The sequence below is a fragment of the Phyllobates terribilis genome, unplaced genomic scaffold (assembly GCF_046119375.1).
Source record: "Phyllobates terribilis strain yellow unplaced genomic scaffold, ASM4611937v1 Scaffold_4__5_contigs__length_816908805, whole genome shotgun sequence".
Classification (NCBI taxonomy): Eukaryota; Metazoa; Chordata; class Amphibia; order Anura; family Dendrobatidae; genus Phyllobates; species Phyllobates terribilis.
Genome location: NW_027362764.1, coordinates 209,097,889 through 209,114,843, shown reverse-complemented (window position 1 = coordinate 209,114,843; position 16,955 = coordinate 209,097,889). Strand labels below are relative to the sequence as shown.

The following is a 16,955-nucleotide window of genomic DNA, read 5'->3' as shown; positions in this document are numbered from 1 at the left end:
ACTTTGTACTTTCATTTATTTAGTTTTTAGCTTTTAATTACTTTTATTTATTTAGCTCTTGTTTATTCATTCACTTATTATTGATAGCTACTTCTGCATTGGTGCCGTCCGCAGCCCGCCCGCTCCTCGCAGCCGGCGCTCGCTGTGGTAGTGTGGTGAGTGATTCAGCAGGTACTGTGTAGTGTATCTGACACATCCAGGGGGCGGAGCCAATCCCCCGCCACAACGTCACCTCCGCCATGCCTTGCGCCCTGGCTCCGCCCCTGCTCCTGTCTCCCGCCGTCCTCTCGCTTCCCCCCTCTCCTCGGCTCCTGTTTCTTCTTCCCAGGGACCGCGCCTTGTCTGTCAGGCGGAAGGGTGGCCGGGACCAAAATCACGAGAGGGGGGACAAGCTGTCCGTATAAGCATACTGAGAGCTGTCAGTAGTGAAGGAGTCCTAGGATGGCAGCGGGGAGAGCCGCCTCTTACTCGTCTCCATCCTCCAGCTTCAATGCTGGCTATGGGAGCAGCCACAGCGGGGCGGCGGCCAGTGAGGACGAGGATGGACAGAACCTCTGGTCAGTGTTGTGTGAGGTGGGGGCTGGGGGTCTGGTGCACAGCCGCGCCGCTCAGTCTAGCTGAGGCCAGGACCGTTATCAGGCGCCGTGACACTGCGGGGAGGGCTCGCGGCTCATTAACCCTTTCCAGGTTTGCGTCCAATTTCACCATCGGGGTGGAGTAACGATACCCAGTATTAACCCTGTGCGGGCGGGGCCCGACGTGGTAGGTGACAGATGACTGCACGGGCGTGAATACACGGGTGACGCGAGGCCGCGCATTACCTGTGTGGGAGTGGGCGAGGCGCGGGGTACCTGTGTCTGAGCTGTGTGCGCATGCGCGGCTGGGTGGGCGCGGCCTGTGCTGTTTGGGTGTTGGAGGCTGTGGGTGAGAGGAGCAGTATCTGTGGTGGCAGAGTCCTGAGCCCACACTGCTGCAGGGGCTGCAGCTCCCAGAACAATGGCGGCTCCTGCATTATTGCTAATGACTGACTGACAGTGGAGGATGTTACACAGGATTATTATGGAAACCCATGGACCTTGCTTCATAGTAAACTGACTTCTGTGGTGCTGTATTCTATAGTGTACGGCCATATTGAGATAGGTACTGGTGACTGCACAGTGGTGGGAATGTGCCTGATGTACAGACAAAGGGGTTGGTCAAGTCTATACCGCTGCAGCCACTCAGTGATTTGAGCAGCGTATTCTGCCTACATGGCAGAGCTACTGAGCTCACTGATTGGCTGCAGTGCTGTTGACACCAGGGCTGTGGAGTCGGTAAGCCAAACCTCCGACTCCTCAATTTCCATTACATCGACTCCACGACTCCGACTCCCTCATACTTGGCTCATGTTTAAGTGATAAATTTACTGTAGCACAGATTCATCTCAGCTAAAAGTCTAGACCCTTAGATCAGTAATAGGACAGACATTTATAGGAGATTTCATAACTTTCCCAAATTCTTATGAAAAAATATTCCCCACAAACTGCATTCAACTACTGTACCCAATTTATTATATATTTTCGGAGTCGGTCCATTTTATACCGACTCCACAGTACTGGTTGACACAGGACACCAGTGCTGCAGCCATTCAGTGAGCCCAGGTGCTGCTGTGAAGGCCAGATGCTGAGCTTACTGATTGGCTGCACTGTGATTTATGTATCATCACTGCTGCAGCCAAATAACAGCCAGGGGCAGAGACTCTGAATCCCGGGAGACGTGTTGTGTGTTTTTGTTGTTGTTGTGCTAACTATACTTATCGGGACATTTTCTGACAGGAGAAAACCCCTCTAAGTCTGTACGTCAGGAACTTTCCCAGCACAAGAACCACAATGTGAACAGGACTTGCAACAGCCGTACAGTACAAGAGCACGGCACTCTCCCGAAATGAGTTTACTATGGGGCAAGGTCCATGACATTCCATAATATTTTTATGTAACGTTCAGGGCTGTGGAGTCGGTATAAAATGGACCAACTCTGACTCCTAAAATATACACTGCTCAAAAAAATGAAGGGAACACTCAAATAACACATCCTAGATCTGAATTAATTAAATATTCTCATTGAATACTTTTTTCTGTACAAAGTTGAATGTGCTGACAACAAAATCACACAAAAATCATCAATGGAAATCAAATTTATTAACCAATGGAGGCCTGGATTTGGAGTCACCCCCAAAATTAAAGTGGAAAAACACACTACAGGCTGATCCAACTTTGATGTAATGTCCTTAAAACAAGTCAAAATGAGGCTCAGTATTGTGTGTGGCCTCCACGTGCCTGTATGACTTCCTTACATCGCCTGGGCATGCTCCTGATGAGGTTGCGGATGGTCTCCTGTGGGATCTCCTCCCAGACCTGGACTAAAGCATCCTCCAACTCCTGGACAGTCTGTGGTGCAACGTGACGTTGGTGGAAGGAGCAAGACATTATGTCCCAGATGTGCTCGATCGGATTCCGGTCTGGGGAATGGGCGGGCCAGTCCATAGCTTCAATGCCTTCATCTTGCAGGAACTGCTGACACACTCCAGCCACATGAGGTCTGGCATGGTCCTGCATTAGAAGGAACCCAGGGCCAATTGCACCAGCATATGGTCTCACAAGGGGTCTGAGGATCTCATCTCGGTACCTAATGGCAGTCAGGCTACCTCTGGCAAGCACATGGAGGGCTGTGCGGCCCTCCAAAGAAATGCCACCCTACACCATTGCTGACCCACTGCCAAACCGGTCATGCTGAAGGATGTTGCAGGCAGCAGATCGCTCTCCACGGTGTCTCCAGACTCTGTCACGTCTGTCACATGTGCTCAGTGTGAACCTGCTTTCATCGGTGAAGAGCACAGGGCGCCAGTGGCGACTTTGCCAATCCTGGTGTTCTGTGGCAAATGCCAAGAGTCCTGCATGGTGTTGGACTGTGAGCACAACCCCCATCTGTGGACGTCAGGCCCTCATACCACCCTCATGGAGTCAGTTTCTAACCGTTTGTGCAGACACATGCACATTTGTGGCCTGCTGGAGGTCATTTTGCAGGGCTCTGGCAGTGTTCCTCCTGTTCCTCCTTGCAGAAAGGCTGAGGTAACGGTCCTGCTGCTGGGTTGTTGCCCTCCTATGGCCCCCTCCACGTCTCCTGGTGTACTGGCCTGTCTCCTGGTAGCGCCTCCAGCCTCTGGACACAACGCTGACAGGCACAGCAAACCTTCTTGCCACAGCTCGCATTGATGTGCCATCCTGGATGAGCTGCACTACCTGAGCAACTTCTGTGGGTTGTAGAGTCCGTCTCATGCTACCACGAGTGTGAAAGCACAACCAACATTCAAAAGTGACCAAAACATCAGCCAGAAATCATTGGTACTGAGATGTGGTCTGTGGTCCCCACCTGCAGAACCACTCCGTTATTGAGAGTGTCTTGCTAATTGCCAATAATTTCCATCTATTGTCTATTCCATTTGCACAACAGCATGTGAAATTGATTGTCAATCAGTGTTGCTTCCTAAGTGGACAGTTTGATTTCACAGAAGTTTGATTTACTTGGAGTTATATTCTGTTGTTTAAGTGTTCCCTTTATTTTTTTGAGCAGTGTATAATAAATTGGGTACAGTAGTTCAATGCAGTTTGTGGGGAATATTTTTTCATAATAATTTGGGAAAGTTATGAAATGTCCTATTCCTGATCTAAGGGTCTAGACTTTTAGCTGAGATGAATCTGTGCTACAGTAAATTTATCACTCAAACATGAGCCATGTATGAGGGAGTCGGAGTCGTGGAGTCTGTGTCATGGAAATTGAGGAGTCGGAGGTTTGGCTTACCGACTCCACAGCCCTGGTAACATCATCCGCAGTCAGTCATTATTAATAATTGCCTGCTGGAGCCACCATTGATCTGGGGAGCTGCAGCCATTGCACCAGTGTGTGCTCTTGACTCTGCCACCACAGATAATGAGTGTCACATCTCATCCACCTCCTCCAATACCCACAGGCCGTGCCCACCTAGCCGCACATGCGCACACAACTCAGGTACTGCAGCCCACATGTAAAGCGATCACGTGATCATAAAGGCTATTAGTATGACGGAGCGCATCGAGGTTGCCGTGGCAACCGGCTACTACTGAAGGTCCCCATCACCACCATATTTGTACTTCTATACGTCATAAAAAATAGTTAATTTCATGCTCTAACACAATAATGTGGCATTACAGTATATATGATCGCAGGTCCAAGGCCCACTGTCCCTTAAATGGAATCTGTCAGAACCAGAGATGAGCACAACACTTTACACATCCTCGGTGCAGGTCCGTTCTCTCCGGCTGTGGACAGGAGCTGTGTGACTTACCTGAGCGTCTGTGTTCCCTGCTGTGATGTCATATGTGCGGTGTGCAGAACACAGGTGACGTCTGCCCAGCCCATCCAGGGGTGGTAAGGAAATTCATGCAGCTCCTGTTCACAACCGGAGACTACTGACCTGGACCACGGACCAGGCTGGCGTGAAGCTATCTGCTCATGTTTAGTCAGAACAATCCACTGCCACCTCCTCCAATTATCTATGTAGCCATGTTGCTCTGTGAAAGACTATGTCATCCATGGCTTTATTTATGCAATCTTTTGGCCCCTGACTGACAAATAGCTCTTTTTAATCAACATGCAAATGAGGCTGAAGTGCTTTGGGCATGTCTGACCACTTCCAAAGCTCCTGTCTCTTTTTCCTGCCCAATCCCACCCTCTCTGCTTGACTGACCACTCACTGGTTGTGTAGTCATGGTTGGCTCTCCTTCACAGAGGAACATGTTCATTTAGTTTGGTGGGGAGGGGTTGGATTGTGAATATTGAGATTGCCTAAGTAAGACCATCAGAGCTCTCTTGTTACTATGCCCCAACAGATGCCTGGGTATGTTATTCTACACTGGGTAAATATTCTGGCATATTGACATCTGAAATGTATTTTATGGTAGACTTGCCATTGTATCCAATATGCTAAGTTCAGATTTAAGCAGATCTGTCCAATAAGGTCATTCAGTCTTGTCTGCCCACACACATGGGATGGTTGGTAGAATGATGATGTGTAAAGCAGATGATGTGTACATGGGTTGTCCAGCGGCGCTCACTTCTGCATCTGGAGGTAAGTGGCGCTGATGACATTGGGTATCTCTTAATGAATCAGGAGCGTCTCACTCCAGCACAGCCCCTCATTAGGAGCGGCGTGAACAACTCCGGTCTAGATCAATCGGTGCGATTGTGTCTGCACACGCATCCAGACGTCAGCATGTGTTTGTGCCCACTATGCGTTTTTTTTTTAAGCGTTTCCGCAGCAGCAATTCCGTTTTTTAGAAGGTCTGCAGTGTTCCCCAATGATAATCCTCATGTGCTGTGCACATGCTGCGGAAATTTCCGCTGTGCATTATCATTGCAGAAAAATCCGCAGCACTACCAATTATTTTGCGGAATCGCGGCGTTTTCGCCACCATTGACTTGCATTGGACCGCATGACAGCCACATCACTGCTTCCGCACATGCGGATATCATGCAGTTCAATGTGCAGATGGTACCCGGGTTTGGAGAAGAGGAGACTCTTCCCTTACCCGGGTACCATAGTACCTGTAAAAAAAAGAATAAAATGTATATTTATTATACTTACCTTCCGATGGCCCCCGGTCTCCATAGCGATCTGTCCAGGCTCCCCGGCAGCTCGCGATGGTCTAAAAGGACCTGCGGTGACGTCATTTAGTCATGTGACGGGTCACGCGTCTGCTGACGTTGGCGGTCTCGTGACCCGTCACATGACTAAATGACGTCATGGCAGGTCCTTTTAGACCATCGCGAGCTGCCGGCTAGCCAGGATGGATCGCTATGGACACCGGGAGCCATCGGAAGGTAAGTATAATATTTATTTTTTACCATTCTTTTACGGTCACACTATATAAATCCATGCCATTTGCATGGATTTATATAGTGTGACCAAGTTGACAAGCACTTTCCAAGTGATGCTAAAATCACTTGGAAAGCGCTTGTCAACCCGCATGCGGAAATGCAAGTGAAGAACGCTTCACATCCGCTTGTCCCTGGCAGGAAAAACGCATGTAAAATCCGCATGCGTTTTTCTGACAGGGAGATGCAGAAACGCTCAGGAAAAATCCGGAGCATTTCTGTATCGTGGGCACATATCCCAACTCACAGTTGTGCCCTCATCTTTGCAGACGACATCAGCACCGCTTACCCTCCCGATGGAGGAAGGGAGCACCACTGGACAATCAGTTTAAGTGAAATGTGGTTCCAACTTATGACTTTATTGGGATCAGCTAGCTTTCTAATGTACAGTGGAGCTTCAAACACCAGAATTTTCCATATTGTTGCCTAAACTTGACCTAAAACTACATCAGATTTTTACATATGTCCTGAAAGTAGAAAAAGAGAAATCAAACAAATGAGTCAGAAATATAGACTTTTAAATGAGGAAAATTATCCAAAAATCAGGTGTGTGTGTGAACCTTTCCTCTGAGCATCTGGTTTGATGCCCTTGTACAGCATTTAACGTTTCTGGTAATTGATTAGTCCTGTACATCGCCTAAGGCCCCCTTCACTCGTCTGCTTAAAAGAAAAGACAGTCTGTTTTTACTCTGTGTGGTTTTATTTTGGCTGTACGTGTGTACCATCCATGTGAAGTATTGGAATAGAATGCAGAATAGAAATGACAGATTTTTAGGTGTTAAAGATGAGAGAGAGAGAGAGATATAGGGTAAATAGATATCAATGAGATATAAAAATTATTATTATAGTAAGCTATTATATAACACCAACATATTCCGCAGCACTTTACAATTTTAGCAGGGACTTATACAGATGTTACAGAATAAGCATAACTCAGATATAAAAAGGAGTGCGGGCCCTGCTCGCAAGCTTAGTCTATACTGTACATGTATACCAAATGAAAAAAATGACGTTTTGGTATTCAGCAAAGATAAAGCAGACAGCTATGAGCTGATATTATCTTGCTGGGAAGGTCCGTGGTTATTTGGCTCTTCCCAGCATAAAAATACCAGCCTGTAGTCGCCCCAGAAGTGGTGCATCACGTTAGTTGTGGCAATTCTGGTGCTTCGCTCTTCACCGATTGCCCTGGTGTGTTGACAATTGGCGTAATGGGGCTCGGGGTTGATGTCAGTTGTGATTTGTCCAAAAACACAGCTGACATCAAGTCCTGGTGTTAGTAATATCAGACACCGACGGTACTAACCCAGTAATAAAAAAAACAACAACACAAAAATACTTTCTCTGGTTCACCAATTTATTAAAAATAAAAAAAATCCCACGCAGGTCCGACGTAGTCGACAAATGGAAACCTGAAAAACATAAAAAGAGAGAAACAAAAACTAGACACTGTCTCGCGTTCACCAATCTATTTGCAAAAAGAAAAAAAAAAAAAAGTTCCCACGCAGGTCCAGCGTTTCCGGCGACATTCCCCGAATCCGGCTCATGCGGCTGTCAGCGAGATGCTGCAACGGTGAACAGCAGTAACGGTACTGACATCACCTCTCTTCAGTCGCCAGATCTCGCCTAGCGCAGGTTGACCCGGCGACTCAGCAGGTACTCTGCCTCCGTGGGACCCGCCGTGCTCCGGTCTCAGTGTTTTGACTACAGTTGCGAGGTCACGTCAACTGCATAAGTCACCGCTCTAGGCAGTCACTGACCTCAGCGCTTGTGCTCCAAGGATGACTGCACTCAACACTGCGCACTGCTGATGTGACATCCCCTCTGTAGGCAAAAGCAGTAGGACAGGAGCTGTGGACAACCCCTGTAAAGCAACGATAAATCGGCACATTTTTGGATAGTCTTGTCTAAATTTGCACTATATAATTGTTAGAATTTTTATATCTGCCACAATGTGGTTTGTCTAACCCCTTTTGCAGCCATCATGGGAAAGATCCAAACACCAGTGTGTACCCTGTGTAGGAGTATGTCCACACAGGACATTCATTGTCCATCTGTGGATGAGCTTTGGCAAGTTCTGCTGTGGATTTTCCCATATTCAGCCCCATTTAGAGAAGCGGCAAAATCCGCAGTGAGATCAGATGTTACACATCTGTATTTTAATGAGGTAAAATATGCTGTGTGTGGACCTGGCCTCAGGGGGGACGTATTTCTGCAACCCAACCCTTATACTGGTTACACTGACACAGCAGAAAGCTCAGCGAGAGCTGCAAAATACAAGGTCACTGATCAAGAACCTAGGCTGCAGTGTGTAAACAAACACAATATTATATATACTGTATGTTTCAGTAATGCTGGGCAGAGATTAAGTGCAGGGGTAACAAAATAATTGGCGCAATATTGCATAATGCCAACCTTTAGAGGGGCTGCCTTTTCTTGTGTAGATATGTAACATTACCTTGCTTCAATGTCTCACTATTTCTACAATCCCTGCTTGCGATCAGATTTGTTTTGCTGCCTGTGTATCTCTGAATTTAGACAATAAATAGCGGTCGACTGAATGATGTTTCAGCTATAGTTTAGTCTGCAGCTATCTCTCCGACGCCTCCATGCACAGGTGTGCTCACTCCCTGTGTTCCGAGAGAGCCTCTGCCCTTCTTCCCCTCCCGCAGCATCATCTGTAAGGTGAGAGTCGAAAGGCCCACATACATATTAGACAGTCTGTGAGTTTGGCCACCATTGATCTAATCCAAGGGTGGGCAATTAATTTTCCCGAGGGGCCACATGAGACCGTGACTGTTGAAGAGAGAGCCAAAACAATAGGCTAAAATTAATTCTGCTCAATAATAACATTATTTTATATTATTACTTTTATAAATTAATATTGTGCAGGCTCATCCCCCATATATTCCGTATGAGCCTGCACACAGCCCCCCTATATACCGTAAGAGCCCCACATAGCCTCTTGTATACAGCATGTTCCTCACTTAGCGTCCTATATACAGCATGAGCCCCCTATATACAGTGGGCATCACACAGCCCCCTATATACAGTACAGACCAAAAGTTTGGACACACCTTCTCATTTAAAGATTTTTCTGTATTTTCCGGACTATGAAAACTGTACATTCACACTGAAGGCATCAAAACTATGAATTAACACATGTGGAATTATATACTTAACAAAAAAGTGTGAAACAACTGAAAATATGTCTTATATTCTAGGTTCTTCAAAGTAGCCACCTTTTGCTTTGATGACTGCTTTGCGCACTCTTGGCATTCTCTTGATGAGCTTCAAGAGGTAGTCACCAGAAATGGTCTTCCAACAATCTTGAAGGTGTTCCCAGAGATGCTTAGCACTTGTTGGCCCTTTGGCCTTCACTCTGTGGTCCAGCTCACCCAAAACCATCTCGATTGGGTTCAGGTCTGGTGACTGTGGAGGCCAGGTCATCTGGCATAGCACCCCATCACTCTCTGGTCAAATAGCCCTTACACAGCCTGGAGGTGTGTTTGGGGTCATTGTCCTGTTTAAAAAATAAATGTGGTCCAACTAAACGCAAACCAGATGGAATAGCATGCCGCTGCAAGATGCTGTGGTAGCCATGCTGGTTCAGTATGCCTTCAATTTTGAATAAATCCCCAACAGTGTCACCAGCAAAGCACCCCCACACTATCGCACCTCCTCCTCCATGCTTCACAGTGGGAACCAGGCATGTAGAGTCCATCCGTTCACCTTTTCTGCGTCGCACAAAGACACGGTGGTTGGAACCAAAGATCTCAAATTTGGACTCATCAGACCAAAGCACAGATTTCCACTGGTCTAATGTCCATTCCTTGTGTTCTTTAGCCCAAACAAGTCTCTTCTGCTTGTTGCCTGTCCTTAGCAGTGGTTTCCTAGCAGCTATTTTACCATGAAGGCCTGCTGCACAAAGTCTCCTCTTAACAGTTGTTGTAGAGATGTGTCTGCTGCTAGAACTCTGTGTGGCATTGAGCTGGTCTCTAATCTTAGCTGCTGTTAACCTGCAATTTGAGAGGCTGGTGGCTCGGATAAACTTATCCTCAGAAGCAGAGGTGACTCTTGGTCTTCCTTTCCTGGGGCGGTCCTCATGTGAGCCAGTTTCTTTGTAGCGCTTGATGGTTTTTGCAACTGCACTTGGGGACACTTTCAAAGTTTTCCCAATTTTTCACACTGACTGACCTTCATTTCTTAAAGTAATGATGGCCACTCGTTTTTCTTTACTTAGCTGCTTTTTTCTTGCCATAATGCAAATTCTAACAGTCTATTCAGTAGGACTATCAGCTGTGTATCCACCAGACTTCTGCACAACACAACTGATGGTCCCAACCCCATTTATAAGATATCCCACTTATTAAACCTGACAGGGCACACCTGTGAAGTGAAAACCATTTCCGGTGACTACCTCTTGAAGCTCATCAAGAGAATGGCAAGAGTGTGCAAAGCAGTCATCAAAGCAAAAGGTGGCTACTTTGAAGAACCTAGAATATAAGACATATTTTCAGTTGTTTCACACTTTTTTGTTACTTATATAATTCCACATGTGTTAATTCATAGTTTTGATGCCTTCAGTGTGAATGTACCATTTTCATAGTCATGAAAATACTGAAAAATCTTTAAATGAGAAGGTGTGTCCAAACTTTTGGTCTGTACTGTACATACAGATATCCCATATACACATGAGGGGGGGAAAAAAAAAACCCTACTCGCCTTGATCCTGCAGCGTTCTGCCTCCTCTCTCCGATACACTGACTCTCCGCAGTGCACAGCTGATGTGATGAAATGACGTCATCATGACTGCTGGCTCACACAATAATTGGTAGAAGATGGAGCTAGCGGCGCTGATCCCCACCAATGTATTCACTGCAGTCTGCATCCAGAGAGTGGTGGCGGTGGATGGATGGCAAGTGGGGGAGGACACGGTGCGGCCCGTGGGCCACTGTTTAAGCCCTTCGGTGTCTCTGTCCATGGGCCACTTTTTGCCCATTTCTGATTTAGGGCTCTTTCACGTGTCAGTATGAGTGGTGACAGTTTCCACACGTTCTGGAGACACCGACACACGCGGACCCATTCAAATCTATGATTCTGTGCACAGGTCAGTGTGTTTCCATGGACCATGTGTCCATGTGCTCCACACGCTGACATGTCGTGTGCCATCAGTGTGACACGGACCGGCGCCTGGGAATCGGCACTACAGGTAGCGCTGTTCCCAAGTGCCGGGTGTTAAACACTGCCCTTGTCATGGTTCCCTGCCGGCGCTGCGATCAGCACCAGCAGGGACAATGATGAGGGTAGTCTTTGCTCCCGCAGTGTCCCCACTTGTAAAAATAAGAATAAAATAATAAAATCCATATACTCCCCTGTCCGGAGATGCCCCCGCTTTAATCCTCTGACCGCTATAGCCGGGGAGAATGAGCCGCTCCGGGGCTGCGCTCAGTGAGTGACAGACACCGCTCCGGAGCCGCTCCGGAGCCGCTCATTCTCCCCGGCTCCTCTGCTTCAGCAGTCAGAGGATTAGAGCGGGGGACACCTAGGAGAGGTGAGTATTTGGATTTTATTATTTTATTCTTATTTTTACAGGTGGGGACACTGTGGGAGCAGACACTACCACTACCCTCATCATTGTCCCTGCTGGTGCTGATCGAAGCGCCGGCAGGGAACCACAATGAGGGCAGCGTTCAGCATCAGCGCTTGGGAACAGTGCTAACTGTATCGCTGATTCCCAGGCTCTGGTCCGTGTGCTCCTGAAGCTGCACATGGTTGACGCACTCGGGACACTGATATCTTCGGTACCGTTTTTTCCAGTACCGTAAGTATCCGGACGTGTGAAACCGGCCTTAATATGCATAGGGGCATTTAGAAATGGTGAGAAACTGAATCAAAGTAAATTATAATGTCACCCTACCTTTATACAGTGGCATGTAAAAATTTGGGCACCCCTGGTCAAAATTACTGTTATTGTGAACAATTAAACAAGTTAAAGATGAAATGATCTCTAAAAGGCCTAAGGTTAAAGATGACACACTTCCTTTTGTATTTTAGGCAAAAAATATATATTTTCATTTTTTACACTTTAAAAATTACAAAAAGGAAAATGGGCCGATGCAAAAGTTTGGGCACCCTTGGAGATTTGTGTGCTCAGATAACTTTGACCAAGGTTTCAAACCTTAATTAGCTTGTTAGGGTTATGGCTTGTTCACTATCATTGTTAGGAAAGCCAAGGTGATGCAAATTTCCCAGCTTTATGAAAACCCAGCCTCCTCTAACCTTGTGCTAAAAAAACAGCAGCCATAGGTTCTTAGCAGCTGCCTAGCACTCTGAAAATGAAAATGGTGGAGATCCACAAAGCCGGAGAAAGCTATAAGAAGATAGCAAGACGTTTTCAAGTTGCCCTTTCCTCGGTTTGAAATGTAATTAAGAAATGGCAGTTAACAGGAACAGTGGAGGTCAATATAAGGTATAGAAGACCAAGCTAAATTACAATAAGCTTCTCGTAGGATTGCTAGAGAGACAAATCAGAATCCCCACTTGACTTCAAAAGACCTTCAGAAAGAGTTAGCAGACTCTGGAGTTGTGGTACATTGTTCTACTGTTTTCATGGAAGAAAATCTTTCCTGTGTCCTCACCATAAAACTCAGTGATGGAAGTATGCAAAAGAACATCTAAACAAGCCTGATGCATTTTGGAAATAAGTCCTGTGGACCGATGAGGTTAAAGAGGTTATCCACTACAATAAATAATGCCCCATCGATTTAAACAGTGGAAAGAAGTGTTTTTGTAAATACCTCCATTGTCATTCTTGCCTGTGAGCGGCGCTATCACTGATCACTCACTGGGCATCAAGTTCCAGGAACCCAGAGGTCTAACCCAGGTATTTACAAAAACACTTCTTTCCACTGTTTAAATCAATGGGGGCATTATTTATTGAAGTGGACAGCCTATTAAAATAGAACTCTTAGGCCCCAATGATAGAGGTATGTGTGGAGAGAAAAGGGCACAGAATTTCAGGAAAAGATCATCTCGCCAACCATTAAGCATGGAGGTGGATCAATCATGCTTTGGGGTTGTTTTGAAGCCAATGGCACGGGGAACATTTCACGGGTAGAGGGAAGAATGGATTCAATGAAATTTCAACAAATTCTTGATGCAAACATAACACCATCTGTAAAAAGCTGAAATTGAAAAGAGGATGGCCTCTACAAATGGATAATGATCCTAAACACACATCAAAATCCACAATAGACTACCTCCAAAAGGTACAAGTTGAAGGTTTTACAATGGCCCTCACAGTCCCCTGATGTGATCATCATGGAAAATCTGTGGCTAGACCTCAAAATAGCAGTGTATGCAAGACTACCAGGAATCTCACAGAACTGGAAGAATTTTCCAAGGAAGAATGGATGAAAAGCCTCAAACAAGAATTGAAAGACTCTTGGCTGACTACAAAAAGCGTTTGCAAGCTGTGATACTTGCAAATGGGGGTTCTATTAGGGGTGCCCAAACTTCTGCATTGGTCCATTTTTCTTTTTGTAGTTTTTAAAATGTAAAAGATGAAAAAACCCAGCAGCCACCGCGGGGAGTGCGTCACTGAGGGACACCTCACTTGACGTGACATCAGCTGAAGAAAAAGTCGGTTGCCGTCGGTGGTCACGTGATACCTGTGAGTGGCCATTACAAAAACACTTATGGGCACATGCTAAATACATTGGGGCAATTGAAAAAAGTACTGGACAACTCCTTTTAAGATCATTTCATCTTCAACTTGGTTAACTGTTCACGATAACAGTAATTTTGACCAGGGGTGCCCAAACTTTCACATGCCACTGTATAAGACAAGGTAACCCTTCTTCCTGTCCTGAGGGTTTATTACATTTTATCAGTAGAGGTTAAATGTAGGCAAATAAAATGAGTATCGGCTGCAAGGCTCACAGTATTACATAGTCTGGATGACTCCATGGCAGTCAGCTTTCAGAAACATTAGGGCATGTTTTTTACATGGATTTTTGTGCTTCTTCCTCACCTAAATCCACATGAAAACTGTCCATAAACCAGCTCCCATTATTTTCAAGAGTAATAGATGTTTTCACCTGCTGAGTTTGTGATTTTAGGAGTGTTGCACAGTTTTTGGCCCACTCTCGTGGGGACAACCCCTTTTAATGCTGTCTTAATTTTTACACTAATAAGTAAATTTTTTTAAAACTGTTGAGCAAATCGCCGATCTTGATGAATTTGGGCCTAAGTTGACGTCTCTTTTTAGTTGGCTTACTTTGTGCTACAAATGTGCCCCACAATTCGGGCGTTTTTGTGATGCACCACACCCCTTTCCTGATCAGCCTGCTCACTGAGGCCAGACCCCTTCTCCGCAAAGGCACAGAAAGTATCTAAGACGCACCATAACTATGGGTAATGAAAGGCAGGGTTTTTGGTTTTTCTTTTACTCTAATTACACCATAATTCTGGCACATTTAGCTTCATAAATCTCCCCCTTTTCCTGTAATCGGGTTGTCAGTCAGCATGCTGTGCTTTCTCTTCCGTAAATGACAGAACATGCCATGGAGCTCCCAAAGGTCTCATTAAGATGTCAGTTGTGTATAAGAAAAAAATTGACCTATGTGATTTTCATTCTTTTTTGGTTCTTATGTCCATTTTCAACATCAGTGTGGCATCTGTTTTATTCAGATGGGGGGGTTACAAACTACTACTTAATAAACAATAAAAACCGTTTAACAGCCAGGTGACATCTGGATCGCATCGGAGTGCTGTCTTTTTTATTTTTTCCTCACAGACCCATTAATTTGAATGGGATATATATTATTATAATATAATTTAATTACTTCTTTTTTTTTGCGGAAAAAACACGTACATGAAAAAAGAGTATCTGAATGAGACCTAAGGGAGACTCGGATTCAAGTGTAAACCTAGACTTAGAAAGCCAACTATTGTTCACAGGTTAGTTTTCTACATGTGTAGAAAGGGGTTGTCAGGTGGTGGGTTTCTTCGTTTTATTCATGGAAACATACTGTAAATGTTCTAGTGGCCTGAAATGCTCGTGGACCATACTGTTGCTCAGCCTTTTCGTTATATGTCAAAGGGCTGAGCATTACAGCTGTTCTGATCTGATTTTGTGCTTGATCCAACTCCGTAGAACTCCTGATCCTTAGATCAGTGGTTTTATGTAGACCCTATGTTGGTGTCATCACATGTCATATCTCTACAGGTCGTCTATCCTAAGTGAAGTCTCCACACGCTCTCGCTCGAAGTTGCCATCTGGGAAGAATGTGCTGCTACTTGGTGAGTAAAGGTGTATACAGTGTTCAACTGATGACATTATTTTGTTTTTAGTAGCCAAAGAGTTAATCAAGTTTTTTTTTTTTTTAAATAGGTGAAGATGGAGCAGGAAAGACAAGCTTGATAGGAAAACTTCAGGGAATTGAGGAATACAAGAAAGGAAGAGGAATGGAGTACCTGTACATTAATGTTCATGATGAAGACAGAGATGGCAAGTAGACGTGATGTAAAAGTAGGCCGGAATATACAAAAATAAGTGGCTTCTCGTTGTTTTTTAGCCATGTCATCATTTTTACGAACAGCAATATTATGAATCCTGCTTTGAGCAGGGGGTTGGACCAGATGACCCAGGAGGTCCCTTACAACTCTACCATTCTATGATTCTATGATTTCTACAAGGAGTTTTTTTTTTTTTATAGAATTTATATGTTTAGGTATAGCACTTTGATTTATAGCTAGGGCTATGGAGTCGATAAGCCAAACCACTAACTCCGACTCATCAATTTCCCTGACTCCCGACTGACTCCACAGCCCGGCCTCACTACAGATTCATCTCACTGCCTCACTACTGAGCGTGTACATAAAGTGCAGCACAGATTCATCTCACGGCCTCACTACTGAGCGTGTACATAAAGTGCAGCACAGATTCATCTCACTGCCTCACTACTGAGCGTGTACATAAAGTGCAGCACAGATTCATCTCACTGCCTCACTACTGAGCGTGTACATAAAGTGCAGCACAGATTCATCTCACTGCCTCACTACTGAGCGTGTACATAAAGTGCAGCTCAGATTCATCTCAACTAAAAGCCTAAACCCTTAGATCAGGAATAGAACAGACATTTATGGGACATTTCATAACTTTCCCAAATTCTTATGAAAACATTTACAGCACATACTGCATTGTAATATTGTACCCAATTAATTATATATTTTAGGAGTCGTTCCATTTTATAGCAACTCCAAAGCCGACTCCACCAAAATGGACACAGACTCCAACTTCACAGCCCTAGCTCTCAACAGTTTGCTTTAAAGGGAAACTGTGTTTGTTTGTTTTTTTATTTTGGCAATGGTTCTTCTTTTTTCATATCACAATCTTTATTGAAAAAAAAAAGTAATCTTGTAATTTTCACACTGGCTACTGGAATTTTTTTTTTAACTCCTTGCTGTCCTTTTAGAGAGTTTTTCAGTAAGGTTCCTTGTCAGAGGCAGGATCACAATGACAGATAACACCTCTATATACAGCTGAGAGCACAGGATCTGCCAATCACAATAGGTGATGTCACACCTGACCTGCACCCCCTCCCTTCACAATGACCTTTGCACAGGTTTATTTAATGGTTTAATACAAAAGATGGTGTCAGTTTGTGAATTGCTGCTAATGTATATGTAATGTTTCGTGAAACAGGAAGTTAAATTAGTATTCCTATCTTAATATGTAGCAGAGTGGAGTTATAGCAAATACCTTCAATTATAAATGTAGTATAGTTCTCCTGATTTGCTATGTTTCCTACATAATGTGCAGGCCATTGCAGTAGCTCAGGTATCCATTGTTACGACCATTAGCAACTAACTCCCTATATAATTGGTCGTAACCATGGATACCTAAGCTACTGCAATTCCCTGCACAGTGGGGTAAGTGACATAGGTTATCAGGAGAACTATACTACCTTTCTAATTGGAGGTGTTTACTTATATTATTATTA

The 16,955-nt window shown here is 45.0% G+C and overlaps 1 protein-coding gene across 2 annotated transcripts in view; it reads left to right on the top strand.

Moving 5' to 3' along the window:
* The first annotated feature begins 220 nt into the window (after nt 1–220).
* DYNC1LI1 (dynein cytoplasmic 1 light intermediate chain 1) overlaps nt 221–16,955 on the top strand; it is a 38,828-nt gene continuing 22,093 nt past the window's right edge. For both annotated transcript variants that reach the window (XM_073678038.1, XM_073678037.1), the window contains exons 1-3: nt 221–557; nt 15,179–15,252; nt 15,344–15,460. In XM_073678038.1, coding sequence (XP_073534139.1) covers nt 442–557; nt 15,179–15,252; nt 15,344–15,460 — 307 coding nt within the window. In that variant the 5' untranslated portion in view covers nt 221–441. The remainder of the gene's footprint in view (nt 558–15,178; nt 15,253–15,343; nt 15,461–16,955) is intronic.